The sequence below is a fragment of the Phocoena phocoena genome, chromosome 1 (genome assembly GCF_963924675.1).
Source record: "Phocoena phocoena chromosome 1, mPhoPho1.1, whole genome shotgun sequence".
Classification (NCBI taxonomy): Eukaryota; Metazoa; Chordata; class Mammalia; order Artiodactyla; family Phocoenidae; genus Phocoena; species Phocoena phocoena.
In genome coordinates, this window is record NC_089219.1 from 20529342 (window position 1) to 20545913 (window position 16572).

At 54.6% G+C, this 16572-nt stretch overlaps 1 protein-coding gene across 1 annotated transcript in view; it reads right to left on the minus strand.

Annotated features, from left to right (window-relative positions):
- CRYBG2 (crystallin beta-gamma domain containing 2) overlaps positions 1-16572 on the minus strand; it is a 28164-nt gene that overhangs the window by 11384 nt on the left and 208 nt on the right. Inside the window, 7 exon segments of the mRNA XM_065876110.1 lie at positions 117-256; positions 2159-2288; positions 2459-2571; positions 2659-2706; positions 3119-5705; positions 12110-12831; positions 14474-14543. Of these exon segments, the coding sequence (XP_065732182.1) occupies positions 117-256; positions 2159-2288; positions 2459-2571; positions 2659-2706; positions 3119-5705; positions 12110-12831; positions 14474-14543 (3810 nt within the window).

The window sequence follows — 16572 nt, forward strand, 5'->3', positions numbered from 1 at the left end:
CCACCAGTAGACTGAGCACTTCTTGAGGGCAGGAACCATGTCCCGTCACCTCTGTGTCCCCAGCACCCAGCACAGTGAATGTTAAATGTAGGGTTCCCAGAACAGCCCAGACTCACAGTCCCGCGGAGACAGTGGCAGATGCCACCTGCAGAGGCCTCTCCAGGCCCTGGGGGTCCTCCAAGGCCTTGGTTAGCTTCACTTGCTCCCCCTTGAGGCCCTCCTCAGAGTACAGGCTGATCTCTGGGGTAATGTAGTCCTATGGAAGGAAAGGGGTGGAAAAGTGAAGTATAAAGCAACAGCCCTCAGAGACCAGCCACACCCACACCTTCTTCCCCAAGTCTGTCCAGCTGGGGACTTCTCCCCAGAAGCCAGAAATGACTAGAGTGTTCTCTGAAGGTCAGCCAGACAAGCCTGGGACCAAAGCCCTCACTGGTCCCGCACTGGCCCTTTGGGACCTGAGGCCAAAATTCCCAGTAGGAGCCTGCCAAGTGCCATGCCCTTTGCCTTGCCTCTGGGAGCCTCATTTCCAGCCTGGTGGAGGGATGGGCGGGATAGCCACTTCCTGAGGTCTCACTTTGACCCTTCTTTTGTATACAATTCCAGACTGCATACAAATCTCTATGGCTGTCCAGACTGGCCTCCTTAACCCAGGAAGCTGTACCTCATCCCAGGAAGCTGCAGGTCCTCTCTGCATTCTGGGTGTTTCTTCCTCACTAGGGCCATTTTCATTCACTAACTCCATCAAATGTTTATGAAGCACCTACTGGGTGCAAGGCATATATATAAGGGCCTGTCCTACCCCTTCTCATTTGGTCTTCCCAACGAGAGTTATTACGCGCCATTCGCAGGCTAGGAAATTGAGGCTCAGTGAAGTTAAGTGGGCCGCCCCAGGGCACACAGCCTGTAAGTAGCAAGACCAAGAACAGAGCACTGCAGTTTTTCTTCACCTTTGCAACCCAGCACGTCCCAGGTGCCTGATACACACTAGGCACCCAATCAGTGCTGAATGAATCAAAGGAACCCAGGTCCACTGGACTTCAAAGCCCTTGTTTTTCTCTTGTACCTCATTACCTCCCACGTGAAGATGAATTTATTGTGAGAAGCCCACAATAAATTGTCCACAAATATTTGTGTGTTTCCGGAGAGGCTTTGAAAATTCTTGTCCCTTCCTTTGCGTGGCTGGGCCACTGCCCTAGTTAAGATTCTGATCCTCTCTTACCGGGAGGATTTCAACAGCTCTGAACTCAGGGTTATTTGTCCTTCCATTAAAAACAACAACAACAAAAAAAACAAATTAAAAAAAAACCTAAAACGTCGGCTAGGCCCTGCTCTTAGATCTTTGCGTTCTCATCTGGGTCTCCCCAGTGGCCAAGACGGCTTTGTCAAGCTTAATTTTAGCAGTTTGTAAATTTGTGTTATGAAAACAATATTATTTTCCCCCACTTTACAGATGTGTAACTATAATAAGACTATGTCTTTTCAAACCACATACCCCTCCCTCAAAATTCAGAGGCTCCCCTTGGTTGGAAATCACAGCCCTTCCTGGTCTTCCTGTCTCCAGAGTCCCTGTCTTTTCTCCTCCTGGCAACCAGAGGGATGTTTCTAAATCTCTAATCTGTTTATATGGCTTTTCTGCTTCAAACCCAGCCCTCATACCCTAGCTTGACCATGAGTCCTACAGGGCAGAGAGCAGATCTCCCAACCTACTCATTGCCTGGTGTGGTGCCGGGCACACAGCTGACATGAAAGAGCATCTGTGAGCACGTGAATCAACATACGTCCATGGCACCTTGGTTCTGGCCGTGGGCCTGAAAGCTTGGGCCCGGGCTGGGGAGGTGAGTGCTCACAGCCACCCCTACCCATTTCTGTTGCTCTAACTGAATCCTTCTCCAGCACTAGCTGGAGCTACTGGAGCTTGGCCTCTGCCTGGCCCCTGCCTCCCCAAGCCAGGCTGAGCACACCCAGAATCCTTTTCTTCCCCACTGGCTCCGAGGTCAGGACTTTACAGGTGAGAACATGATAAACTCTCTCCAGGCTCCGATCCCATATGATCTCTCCCAGAAATTCCAACTCTGGGTACCTGAGGCTGTCTCCCTCCTCAGGGCCTGGGGCTTAGGGTAGATGGGCAAAACCTGGTCCGCCACACCCAGCCACTCACCCGGACAACCCTCCTCAGGGAGCCAATGCCTTGGGTACTCCATGCTGGCCCCAGAGCTCCAAGTTCCACATCTCCTTCAGGCAGGACCAGCTTCTGGCCCCGGAACGCCGGCTCTTCGTATAGCACCCAGCTGCGGGCACAAAGACCTAGGGTCACTGAGTGGGGAGACGATGTACCCACGAGACAGGGTCTCTGGGTAGCTGAGGGGGTTTCTGCCAGGCACTTCTCACTGGGCACTTCCCACTGCCCTCACATCCCCCAGGTTCACACGCAGGACCCCGCCAGGAACTCCGGACTCACCAGCCTCGTACCACCCGTATGGAAGCCACGTGGGCCCAGCCGGAAGCATCAGCAGTGTCTTCCCAAACCTCCCTGCTGCTGCCTTGGCAGCCAGGCTCCGAGAAGAGCGTCATCTGGAGAAGGCACAGAGGGGGTCCTCAGGCCCTGTCCACAGATCCCCCACCTCCTGCTGCCCCACCCATTTGCCCCCCACTCCCTACCTTTCCAGGCCTGGTGTTCAGTTTGCCCTGGGTCTTCAATGCGGAGCTCTGGAATGGAGAGCGGTGATAGATCTTATGGGGTTGCCTCCTTACTGTCTCCCCCAACCTGCCATTCCAGGAACCCCACATCCTCCCTGTGGCCCTCCACCCCCAAAGAGCTGGCCCACAAAGGATGCCACACTTGCTCCCAACCCCCTGGTACCTTCATCACTCTGTCCCTGGAAGCTGTCCCCTTCCCCAGCTTCCTAGATATCAAGCCGTTTGGAATCTACAGTGCAAATCTGCTGTTTGGATAGGGAGACGGAGGCCCAGAGAAATGTGGTCACACTGAACTAGACCTCAGACCCATGCCCCTGGCCCCTGGAGACTCTGCCCCCCAGTATCATGGTCCTCACACCATCCAAACCCTGGCCCAGATGAGGCCAGGCCCCCTGCATTGCCCACCCAAGGCCTCACTTACCCACCCCTCCGGGGACTGGGCACATGCGGGCTTCTCTGGAGGTGGCCTTTCCCTGTAGAGCAGGGGCAGCTGTCCTGGCACCTTCTTGAGCCCTGGTGCCCTGTGGGGCGGTAGAGCGGATGGTTTTGTGTCCAGTGGTTCCAAAGTGGGGGCCTCCTTGAGGGCAGGCACCAGGCCCCCAAAGAGAAGGCTGCCTCCAAGACGGGAAGTGGGCCGGCTGCCTGCCTGCCACTCTGGCCCGACTTCTGGGTGGGCATCCTTGGCACCTGCTGTGTGCTTCTTCATCATCTCCAGAAGAGAGCAAGAGACCTGGGGGGTTCGGGCAGGGTGGGAGTCCCAGGAGGGGCTGGGCCTGGCTTTCTCCTGCCTGCGCTGGAGCTTTTCACTGTCGCTCAGGTAGGGGTTCTGTGGTTCCTCCTCCTCCTGCTCTCCCTTTTCCTCTTCATTTGCTTCCAGTGCGGGCACCCCCTGGGGGCTGGGTCCCAGCACCCATGGCCCAGGCTGGTCCTCCTCGATGGCAGGCAGCGTGGCGTATATGGCCAGGGAGGAGGAGCGGGGCGATCGTGGCAGCCGGTGAGTGCGGAGGATCTCGGGGGGCTCCATACTCCGCAGGGTGTCCAGGAAAATCTCCAGGTCAGCGGTCAGGTCCACCTCCTCCTCCTCCCTTGATGGCTCCGGGAACGTCTTGCCCTCGGTGGAGTCAGGGACAAGCTGGGACTCCAGGCTGGCCTCTGCTCCTATCAGCCTTGGGGCAGGGGGGCCTCCTGGGCTGAGGGATACCTTGCCCCCTGAGGAGGAGGGGGCAATGAGAGCAGTAGGGCCCTGGACAACTACTTTCTGGGTGGAATATGGGACAGTAGAAGCACCAGGGCCCTGGACCTCTTTTTGGGTAGGAGATGAGATGGGGCTCTCCTCAGATTCCTGAACCTCCCCTTCCTGTTTGGGGGGTGGGACAGCAGGAGCTGTCAGGCCTTGACCAGCCTCCTCCTTGGTGAGAGGAGGGGCAAGGCTGCCTTCAATACTCTGGACAACCTCTTTTTGGGTGCTATGGCTGCCTCCTGGGGCCTGGGCAACCTTGGTTGCTTTAGGGGATGAGTCAGCAGGAACCCCAGGGCTCTGCACTACATCTTTCTGGGTAAGGGAGAAGATAGGGACATTTTCAGAGTCCTGAACAACATTATTCCTTGGGGAGGGTGGAGCAGAAAGACCTCCTGGGCTGGTGACAGCCTTCCTTCTTGTAGAGGATGGAGCAAGAGATTGTCCAGGGACTGTAAGAACCTCAGGCTTCACCGTGGGCAGGCTGGTGGCAGCAGGGGGATCTGGATGCCCTTCCCTTTCAACAGAGGGCCAGGCCTGGGGTCCCCTGGGCTCGAGAGTCAGCTGGGCCCTAGCATGGGTAGGTACTTCCGGCTGCTCTGGGGGGTGACCTAGGCCCAGGGAGGGGATTTGGGTCTGGAGTCTGGGAGAGGAGGGTACTGGTGTGTGACCCTGAGAGGTCTGGAGAGGGAGCTGGGTGGGGCTGGATGCTCTCTGCACGCTTGGGACCTCATAGACCCTGGCATCTGGGGCTTTGTCCTGGTCTCGGTCCGGGTGGGTTGCGGGGACATCCTGGTTCTGAGGCGGGTGGGCATAGTCCAGGAAGCCTGCGGGAGCCAGGACAGATCCGTCCTCTGGCTCTGCTGTCCCCGTCTCAGGCGGCTGCCCCAGGGCTGCACCCTCTGTGCTGGCCAGACCTGGACACCTTGTCACAGCAGCCAGGGGCCTGGGAAGCCGGCTGGCGGGTGGGCTCCACCCAGCAGGCACAAGGCTACTTAGCAGCTCCAGGGCCTGGCTGCGGCTGGGTGAGTCCTTGGCTCGGGGGCTCACCACCACTGCCTGCACCACGCGGGCAGCATTGCGGCCCCTGGGCAGGGCCTTGCTCGGGAGCCTTAGCCCCACAGAGTTCGTCACAGAGCTGTTCACCTGTCGGTGCACGTGCCCTCCCCCCACCATGGTAGTCTGCCCAGTGCGTGTCACCCGCCGTTCCTCGAGGCTCCGGGAGTTCCCGCCAGTGAGACTCACACCTGGGTTGGGCCTGGGCTCATGGGGCCCGTGCACCAGCGCCAAAAACTCAGTCTTGGCCGTGGCTCCTGGGCTTGGTGGCTCAGTCCTGGGGTCCTGGGGACTGCCATCACCCTGGTCCACAGCCTCCTTTGGCCTTCCCACTGGCCTTTTCTCCTTGAGGGGCAGCGTGTACTTTTTGGAGAAGATGGGCCCATGGCTCTGGAGGCTTTTGGAGCCAGCCCCGTCCCTGGGACCCTGGTGACTCATAGTCTCTTCTTCCAGCGCAGCAAAGCCATTGATTTCCTCCCGACGGTGGCCATACTCAGACATCTCCTCCTGGCGGACTTCCAGCTGGGCCCCTGATACCAGGGACACCTTGTGAAAACGGTGTTTGCTCTCTTCCTGGGCAGGGGGCCACTGCCGCCATGTCAGTGTGGTACTCATCACTCGGGCCTTGGCCCGAGCTGGGGGCCCACTGGCCTCCTCCTTGTTGGGCCCCAGCAACGGGTCCTGAGGTGTCCTTGGCTCACTGTGGTCCAGATCACTGCAGAGGGTGCCGGGAAGAGGAGAGACAGGGTCGGGCGTGGTCAGGGTGGCTGTCTGCAGTGCAGAATCACTCCCCCTGCCAGGGTCAGGCTGAGTAACCACAGGCAAATCATGTGAGCTTTGGAGCCTTTGTTTCTTCATCTGTAAACCGGGCACGATACTCTCAGATCTCCCACCCCTCTCCCTACTTTCAGGTGTTCTCCTTTGCCAGGGTCCTTCAAGGGGTGAAGCTAAGGGCTAAGCCTAGAAGGAGAGAGAAGGGAGAGAGCAGAAAGGCATATGGGTCTGACCCACTGGTCTGCGGATGGGGCTGGGACTCTGCCCAAGGAGCCCTGCGGCTAGTCCTCCAGGAGCTGAAAACTAGAAAACCGAAAAACTGAGAATTAGGCAAGTGATGTTCTGACCGTGTTTCTGATCACTATAAAGGAAGGTAAGGAAAGACAGCTTTGGCCTCCAGCAAAGTTGGGTTCCCCCTGGCCCTGTCACTCACTAGCAGGATGACCTTGGGCAGCCACTTCTCCCCGGCAAGCTTCAGGGCCCCCAGGCACAAAACTGGAATAACAAGAGTATATGCTGGGTTCACAGGGTTATTGTCAGCATCCAGTAAGAGAGAATAAAAACTCACTTTATGAGAAAAACAGATATCGTATATTAACGCATATACGTGGAATCTAGAAAAATGGTACAGATGAATCTATTTGCAGGGCAAGAATAGAGACACAGACGTAGAGAACGGACGTGTGGACATGGTGGAGGGGGGAAGGGGAAGTGGGAGGAACTGGGAGATTGGGATTGACATATATACACTGCTGAGTGTAAAATAGCTAGCTAGTGGGAAACTGCTATATAGCACAGGGAGCTCAGCTCAGTGCTCTGTGGTGACCTAGATGGGTGGGATGGTGGGGACGGAGGTCTAAGAAGGAGGGGATATATGTATACATATAGCTGATTCACTTTGTTGTACAGCAGAAACTGTCACAACATTGTAAAGCAACTATACCCCAATTAAAATTTTAAAAAAAGAAATAGATGTTAAAAGAAAAAAACTCACTTTATAAACTAAAACACTGGCTCATAAGCTTCCTCGTAAAGAACAAATTATTCACTATGGAAAACAGTATGGAGGTTTCTTAAAAAACTAAAAATAGAGCTACCATATGATCCAGCAATCCCACTCCCGGGTATATATTCAGAAAAGATGAAAACTCTAATTCAAAAAGATACATGCACCCCAATGTTCATAGCAGCACTCTTAACAATAGCCAAGACATGGAAGCAACCCAATTGCCCATCAACAGACGACTGGCTTAAGAAGATGTGGTATGTAAATACAATGGAATATTACTCAACTGTAAAAAAGAATGAAATATTGCCATTTGCAGCAACATGGAGTATTATACTTAGTGAAGTAAGTCAGACAGAGAAAGACAAACATTATATGATATCACTTGAATATGAAATCTAAAAAATAATACAGGGGCTTCCCTGGTGGCACAGGGGTTAAGAATCCACCTGCCAATGCAGGGGACACAGGTTCAAGCCCTGGCCGGGGAAGATCCCACATGCCGTGGAGCAACTAAGCCCGTGTGCCACAACTACTGAGCCCATGAGCCACAACTACTGAAGCCCACGCGCCTAGAGCCTGTGCTCCACAACAAGAGAAGCCACCGCAATGAGAAGCCCACACACCGCAATGGAGAGTAGCCCCTGCTCGCCACAACTAGAGAAAGCCCGCGCACAGCAACGAAGGTCCAATGCAGTCATAAATAAATAAATAAATAAATAAATAAATAATACAAATGAATCTATATGCAAAACAGAAACAGACTCACATACATCGAAAACAAACTTATGGTTACCAAAGGGGAAGGGGAGGGGATAAATTAGGAGTATGGTATTAACAGATACAAACTACTATATATAAAATAGATAAGCAAAAAAAAAAAATAGATAAGCAACAAAGATTTACTGTATAGCAAAGGGAACTATATTCAATATCTTGTAATAACCTATAGTGGAAAATAATCTGAAGATACATATAACTGAATCACTTTGCTGTACACCTGAAACTAACAATTATAAATTGTTATTAATTAACTACACCTCAATTTAAAAAAACAGAATAAATTATTTATAAATTATAAACAAGGGACTTCCCTGGTGGTCTGGTGGTTAAGACTCTGTGCTCCCAATTCCAGGGGCCTGGATTTGATCCCTGGTCAGGGAACAAGATCCCATGTGCATGCTGCAACTAAAAGATCCCACGTGCCACAACTAAGACCCAGCGCAGCCAAATAAATAAATAATTTAAAAAATTATAAACAAATGTTCCCACTTTGCACATGAGGGGGGGAAGGCTCAGAGAGGTTAGGAAACTTGCCCAGAGTCACACAGTAGCAGAGGCAAGAGTTAAACCCAATCCTAAGTGCTTAACCACCGAATCAAATTCCCTGATGTATCTGGTAAACTTAGACTCTGTGGTTTGGGGGTTTACTTTTATTTCACCTCTTTTTTTTTTTTTGCAGTACGTGGGCCTCTCGCTGTTGTGGCCTCTCCCGTTGCGGAGCACAGGCTCCGGACGCGCAGGCTCAGCGGCCATGGCTCACGGGCCCAGCCGCTCTGCGGCATGTGGGATCCTCCTGGACCGGGGCACGAACCCATGTCCCCTGCATCGGCAGGCGGACTCTCAACCACTGCGCCACCAGGGAAGCCCCTGGAGGGGGAAGCCCCTGGAGGGGGAAGCCCCTGGGGGTTTACTTTTAAAGGAGGCCATACAGTCCTGGAGGGGCCAGTCAGCTACTACTACTTCCAGGCTGCACTGAGCAGGGCAATCCTATTCTCAGGCCTCAAGGACCCAAAAGGTCAGCTTGTTCCACATCAGCCTCAGTACCAGCCTGTCTTCAGCTCCTCCTTTCTGTGAGGCAGCCCCCAGACCATTATAAGGGCAGTTAAGGCCGGAAATGGACCCATGCCCCCAACTTCCCTCCTCCTTCTCTATTTTCCTCCCTCCTGAGAGGCTGGTAGAACCCAGAACTTTGGCCCTGTCTTGTGGCCCCAGCAGTGACTCAGGTTTTATGATGGGCAGAGATGAATGGGGATGAGGCCCAGGGAAGCCTGACCTGACTTGGGGACCACTGGTGGCTGTGACAACATGTGGCCTGGCCCAGGACGGGGTCTGAGTGGCCCCAGAAAAGCCTTGTATATGGGGGAGGTGAGGGACTGAGAAGGATGCGTAATCCTTTCCCCGGGCCAGAATTCCTGAGAGCGACACACTCAGGCACCTGAGGCCCTGGATTGCAGCCCTTCCCTGAGGCCTGACCCTCTCCCCTGTCCTCCTTGCTGAGGCTCCCCCGCACATGGAGCTTCACCCCTTGATGAGCCCCTGTCCCAAGTCTAATCTCCATTTCTGAATAACAATAACAACTACCATTCGCTGAGATTCCCTGTCCGTGACAGCAGATGGTAAGGGGCAAAGCCTGGGTTCTAGGTCAATTATTCATTCATTCATTCAGCACTAATCATGTCACGTGATGCGCTAGGCCCTGGTTAGGTTCATCCAAAGCCAATTTTCTCTTGGAGGTGGTATCCTAGGGGTCCAGAAGTCAAAGAATTAGACATAAAAACAGGAACCACATTTGGAAAGCCTCCATAGGCTTTGGCAAAGCAACAGGAGAGCAGCTTCAGAGGAAGCCATTGGTAATCCAGCCCCTGGACAACACCCCCGATAGTCATTCATTCCACAAGCATGTGATCATTTGTTTCTGCTTGCATACCTCTAGCGACAGGGAGGTCGCAATTTGACAGCTGACCCGTCCCATCCCTGAATAGTTGTGATGGCTAGAATGTTCTTCAAACTATGCAGGAATCTGCCTGCCTATAGCCCTCCTCCATATTGTCCTTCCTCTGAAGACACACCCCAATGACCCAGGATGCCTCTCCCAGGCCAGCAGAGATGCCCATTTCCAGAGCCCTCTCTTCTTCAGGGCCCCGGACCATAGGTGGATTTGTCACAGGTTAACCTGTGCCTTCCAAATCAGGTGTGTGGGGCTGGGAAAGGGAGAGGCTGAGGAGGGGGCAGGGGGAGTGTGGGAAAGAGCCTCATCTAACCCGACACGTCCTGGATTCTCCCCGCTTACCTGTGAGTCACCCACAAACTAGGTCACACCGGCCCACAGGCGTACAAGCTTGTGCTGCGTCACACACAGACACACACGGCACAGACGCACAGAGTCACACAGGGACAAAAACGCACATAGATGCTTACCCCAACGTACGCAGTCAGACACACAAACACAGAGTCAGTCACAGACACTCGGGGATATACACACGGGGACACAGCAGACACACAAGTCACACACATACACAGAAACACGCGAACACAGTGACACACGCACACACATTAACAGTACACACACACACACACGAGTCCGTTCACAGCCCCCAGCCCTCCTCCTCTTGAAATTCACCCTTATCTGAACAGATACACGCACTTGGATGCATGCACATCTTACATTTCCAGACCCAATTGCGTTGTGCCTCCCCACCCCCCACATTTGCCAATCCTGGCCCAGAGAACCCTCCCCCAGAAAGGGAACAGAGAAGGATGACACCCCTGGAGGCCCTCTTCCTTCCTTTCTAAGTGAGCGCTTGCCTCCTGCGAGTCTGTCATTATCCACCTGTGCCCAAAATAGTCAGGGAGTAGAAGATGGAGCCCAAGTCCCCCAGATGAACCGCCTTGCTCCTTCCTTTCCCCTCTCCAAGGACTGCCCCTCCCACTCACCCTCCCTCTCTCTGCAGCCCTTCTACCCCAGCTGGAGCACAACCTCCCCCCGCAGCAGGTCTCTGAGCCAGCCTGGGTCGCACATGTCCCTCTTCCTTGTCACAGAATCATTACCCTGACTCCTGCCCAGAGGCCTGGTCATCCCTGATGCTGTCTCTGCTGACACAGTACTGCCAAATCTGCTCCACGAGGTTACAGAAAGCTCTGCAGTCCACACTCAACACTCCACTGCTTGCACAGGGCCACCGAGGCCTCCGTTAGAGGCAGGAGAGAGAAGTAGTTAGAACACGGGTACCCGGGTTCAAATTCTGGCCCCTTCACTTTCTAGTTGACTTTGAGCAGGTGATGAAACCTCTCTGAGCCTTAGTTTCCCTATTGTAATTGGGGTGGGAAGGTGGAGAGCAGGATTAGTCCAACTTCATGGGGCTGTTGTGAGGATTAAATAGAATTATGCTTAAAAAACGAACCATAAGTGACAGCCACCACCATCATCGTTAGGAAATTTTCAGAGCCCTGTTTGAGGCCCAGTGCCCTTCCTGGTGGTTCTAGAGAGATCCCATGTTCATCCCCTCTTCAGTGAGTTTTAGGGGACACATCCTTCCACCTCTGAGCCCACCAGGCAGATTCAGGAGAGTAATTTCAACACAAATTAAAAACGGAGGCTTGGGAAACTCAGTGCGTGATTCCGTGGCTGCCAACACAGAACCATGTGGGGTAATTATTGCTGCGACTGAAGCTTTATTAATAAGCATCCCTGAGCTTCCCTGGTGGCGCAGTGGTTAAGAATCTGCCTGCCAATGCAAGGGACACGGGTTCGAGCCCTGGCCCGGGAAGATCCCACATGCCACGGAGCAACTAAGCCCGTGCGCCACAACTACTGAGCCTGAGCTCTAGAACCTGCAAGCCACAACTACTGAGCCCACATGCCACAACTACTGAAGCCTGCGCTCCTAGAGCCCGTGCTCCGCAACAAGAGAAGCCACGACAATGAGAAGCCCGCGCACCGCAACGAGGAGTAGCCCCCGCTCGCCGCAACTAGAGAAAGTCCGCGTGCAGCAACAAAGACCCAAAGCAACCAAAAATAAATAAATAAATAAATTTCTAAAAAAAATCATCCGTGCTATTTCAGCAGCCCAACTCTCTAGAGTTCAAACTATTTTCCTGTAACCACCTCCTCCTTCCTCATCTCCAGCTACCAAATCTACCTGACAACTCAAGGCCCAGAGAAGTTAAGCAACTTGCCCCAGGACATACAGCACTTTGGCTGAGAGCCTCTTCTCAGGCTGGGAATGTGGTCTCCGGAGCAGAACGAGGGAATGAGGGTGTGTTGCTGAGGATAAGGTGATCCCTCCCCCATCCTGTCCATGACAGGATATCCCCCTCCTCAGTCGGACAGAGGAATAGGGAAGCACTGGGCCCCAGGATGTAGCCTTTGGATGAGGGGAGGGAAAGGAGGGCAGAGTTGGGAAGGGGAGGGGATGGCAGAGTCAGCTCACCCCCAGGGAACTGAATGAATGGGCCTTGAGTTGGAGAAGCCCGGAGACAAGATAGAGACCCAAGAGGGGGCAGCCAGGCCGGTTTCCCCTGCCCGCGTTGCCGCACGTGGGGCAAAGTCGACTCACCATCTATGCGGGGACCCAGGCATCTGGCCAGCCTGGAGCTCCTGCCGCTGGGCCGTGCTCCCCTGATGTGGTGGGGCTCTTAGCCGGGGCTCCTGAGGCAGGTCCACCAGGCACCCTGTGATGGGGCGGGGCCTCTGAGGAGGCTCTTGCCAGCCCCTGGATTCCTCAGGGCCGCAGGCGTGGGGAGCTGGTTGGGCCAGTTTGGGCTCCTGAGTCTCCTCCCCAGGTGCTTGCCCACGCCCCTGCAGGGTGCCGGTGATGTGGTAGCAGGTCCTCCTGGCAGAGGGACACTCACGTAGAGTCTGAGCTGGCTCGGGCAGGGCTGGCCCTGCGCTGGTAGGCTCACCCTTTGTCCCCTCTGCCCTGGGGGAGGATGCTGGGCGGGGCCGCACGTCTTCTGGGTTGCTGGGTGGCTCAGAACTCAGAGGAATCTCTTGGGCTGTGTACGGGGGTTGCAGGCAGGTGCAGCCCGGAGATCCTTGTTCCAAACATCCAGGAGCTGGTGGTGGGCATGAGGGACACCTGGTCCCAGCAGGCTCTGCTGAGGTCACCGCCAGTGCCAGGCTCTCTGGCCCCACAGAGGCAGAGTTGGCCAGGTCAGAGGCGCTGCCCACTGCTGGCCTCTGTAGGCGCCCCGGTGGCTCAGCAGACCGTCACTTCCAAAGCCAGGAGCCACGGCTCCCTGCCCAAAGGTCCAACTCTGAGAGGCTCTGGGCTTGGGCCTGAGGGAAAGCAGAGGCAGCGACTGGGTGACAGCATCACTCCCCTGCCTTCTGGGTACCCCTGACACCCCGGCTGCCCTCCTGGTCACAGAAGAAGCTGAGCAGAGCTCTGACACCAAGCAGAGCTGCCTTAAGGAGAGACTGCCTCTTAGGCCACAAGATCTGGACAAAGAGGCAGAGCTCTGGAAAGGCCCTTCAGCATTTAACTCACCCCTTCCCATTCTACACACGAGGAAAGTGAGGCCCAGAGTGGACACTGACATGACTTAAGTCACACAGTGAGGGCTCCTGATTCTCAGGCCAACTGCTGATTTCCCAGGAATCCTCTGGCCTCCAGCCCTTTGGCACCAGCTGCCCTGGGCCTTAGGGGCTTTGTGGGCGTGCCTGCCACAAATGCCTGTGGCCTCTGCCCGCTCCTGGCTTCCAGAGAGCCTGCAGCCAACTCCCTAGTACCCTCCCAGCCCGAGATTCCCAAACACACTTGGGAGGAGGTACTTGGGCATAGAGATGTTCTTGGGACAAGAGCGAGTCTGGAAAGAGGTTTCGCCTAAGTGGGGCAACACTGACTTCTGTCCACTGTCTTCCCCTGGGGCCCAGCCTAGCTGTGTGTGTGAGGGGAGAGGGTTCAGGACCACAGACCCAAATGGACACTGCCATCCAAAACACCAGTTTTCAGGGATGGGTTTTTGTCCCTGGCAACAGAGGAGCCAAGTCTGGGGTCAAATTCCTCCTAGCAGGGGCCCTTGATCCCAAATGCCTTAATTTACTCATCTATGAAATAGATGCAGCCTCTCACTCCCCAGAGGCTGAACATCTCAAGAAACAGGAGGGTTGGATGATTCATCTGGGGGCCCGGAGCAAGGCAAGCTGGGCTTGATTCTCAGCTCTGTTACTTTCTACCTGCAATACCTCTTGCATCTTAGTTTCCCCATGTGTAAAATGGGCGTGATAATAAAACTATTGCTTCCTGGGAGTGCTGTGAAGATTGTATGAGATAATCCATGCAGAGTACCAGCAGTGCTCAATTAAATGCTAGTAATTATTGATAGTATTCAGGATCACAGAGAGACACATGGCTGCTTGAGCCATCTCCAGAGGAAGCCGTCTGCTCCTCCAGGGGGTGGGGAGTGGGGAACCTTGTCTCTGTCCAATCCATGGCTCAGGTCCCCACTGATGATGGGGAAACTGCGAGCAGAAGGTTAAACCACTGGCCCAGCGTCACCCCTGGGGGCAATGCCAGGAAGTGGGGAAAAGGGGTCAAAGATGGGGAAGGTCAAGCTAAAAGAGGGAGTGTGGAAAGGGGGTCCTGAGAACAGGTACTGCCCCTACATGCCTCCCCCAGGGGCCCCGACGTTAGGAAGCTGTTTTCTGAGCGTCTAGGCCCCGCACTGGAGGTTCTACATCTGTTACGTTATTTCTAACAACAGCCCTAAGAGGCATTACTCTTCCCATTTTGCAGACGGGGAAGCTGAGGTTCAGAAGTAGGAAGTGACCTGCTCAGGGTCACACAGTGAATCCGTGGCAGAGGAGGGATGAGAGAACTCCAGTTGCCTAACTTGTAAGTCAGGGTTCTCAGGGCCGGTCCAGCCCTTCCCAGAGCTTCTGCTTCCCTACACTCCCCCACCCTTGTATTCTCTCCTACCTTGAGGCTGACTCTGCTGGTGCTGCCCTGGCCCTGGGCCAGGTCAGGGCAGCTCTGGCCACCCCAGGGCCTGGGAAGGAAGCACAGGGAAAGGAATGAAGTAGCCTCCTCCTCTCCCACCTCCAGACCGGACCTGGTGGCTCTCCCCGCTCTTCTCTCAGGGCCCACACAGGCAGGATGAGTACCTGAAATCTTAGGGGGTGGGGGGGCGGGGCAGGGGAGGTCTATACAGCAGTCTCCTCTCTGTTCCCTCCCCCAGCTGTCCACTCCACCTCCAGAGACAGAGAGACAGGGATGGGATGGGCCTGGGACCAAAATGGGGACTAGGTCTGTATCAGGGCCAGAATACAGAAAAAGGACAGTACCCTAATAATTCAAAAGCTTGCGATTTGCTGAGGCCCACCCTATGCCAGGTTTAGCACTAGGTATCAGGCCTACATAATTCTCCTTTAAGCCTCACAAATAATCCTAAAAGGTAGCTATTATTGTCCTCATTTTTCAGGTAAGGAACTGAGGTCCAGAGTGGTAAAGTGACTTGCCTGGAGTCACACAGCTAGTGAGCCTTGGAGTTAAGACACTAGGATGGTATCACTCCAAAGGTTGGTTGGGCATCACCACGCTAATGGGGGCAAGATAAGGAAGTGCCTTGGCTGCCCCCTCCGTACACTCTGCCCCCCACCCAGGCAATCAGCAGGGAGCGGAGGCCTGTGACTCAGGCCCAGAGTCCCATTCCCACAGCCAGTGAGAACCAAGTCCAAGTGCACACATGGGATGTATCATCACGCTGGCCCAGGAGCATGTGAAGTCCCTACCCTGCCCTTCCTGTCCCTGACTCACCCGCAGCCCTGCCTCCTCTCAAGTGGGGAAAGAAAGGGAGGAGCAGTGTCATCTGGGCCTATAGGGCAGGTTCCTGCCAGACAGGGTAAAGGGAGGGGATGTGACTTCCAGAGAGGGCACTGGGAGGGTGTGGGCACCCCCGGCGGCCACCCAGGCTTCCAGGTATAGGGTGGCTAGGCCCTCCCCTCCCTTCTCTCTTTGGTGTGAGAGAGCAGCACAAACTCCTCCCCTCACTCTGGCCCCACCATGACCGCCTCCACTCCTCCCAGGGTAGGCTGGAGACAGCCCTGTCATGATAAGATCAGAACAAAGCGCCCAGTCACTGCACAGAGACACAAACACCCCGTGCCTGAGAGCACACGCCATGTTCTTTGCAGATATAGGGCCTGTGAGCTACTGGGGTCCTCTTCGCTATGCCCCTCCCAGCCATTCAGCCCTGCCACCCACAGAGCCTTTTCTCTTTCTCTCAGACATCAGGTAAGAGTGAACCAGCTGGGAGAGATGTAGCAATTTGTTCAGGGTCACGTGGCCAGTGGCATCTAGGGTTAGGACAGAGCTCCGGCCCCCTGGCTTGCACTCCAGAAATCTCTCCAGCAACAGAGCAGCCCAGTGCTTCAGGACGCCGGCCCTGGAGTCAGGCTGCTTAAGCCTGTGTCCCAGCCCCACCACTTCCCAGCTGTGTGACTGGGGCGGTGACTTCACCTCTCTGGACCTCCATTTCCTTATCTGACTCACACAAAATACCCACCTTGTCTGGCTGCTGTGAGGATTAAATGAGATAACCCAGGTACAGCACCAAGCAAGTGACAAATAAAAGTTTAATGTTATTACAATCTGAGATGACAGGGGGAAACCTCTCCATGGCATTTAAGGGCAAATGCAGTGCAGTCTAAGCCAACTCAGGAACCTGTCATACTCATGAAAGAGGGACGTGAAGACCAGAGCTAAACTGTCCTGTGATGAGAGAATCAAAGTCCACAGGGGCAGGAGGACTGCCTATCCCCATATTTGCCTTTCAACTACCTCTGGAGAGAAAAATCAGGAGATCCCTGGCATGCCACCTGCCAGACTTAGGAAATTGCAAATTTGTTGTAAAGTTTTATAAAAGCACAGGAACTTTCCACATAACCAAAATCGTGGTACACCGACAGGTATGTTTTTATGCTCCCAGACACTCATACAGGCTTATTTGAACATCAGGTACACTCCAAGACGCACACCCACACCCTTGGGCCCAGGGGCGCCCCAAGCGGCCCTCCTCC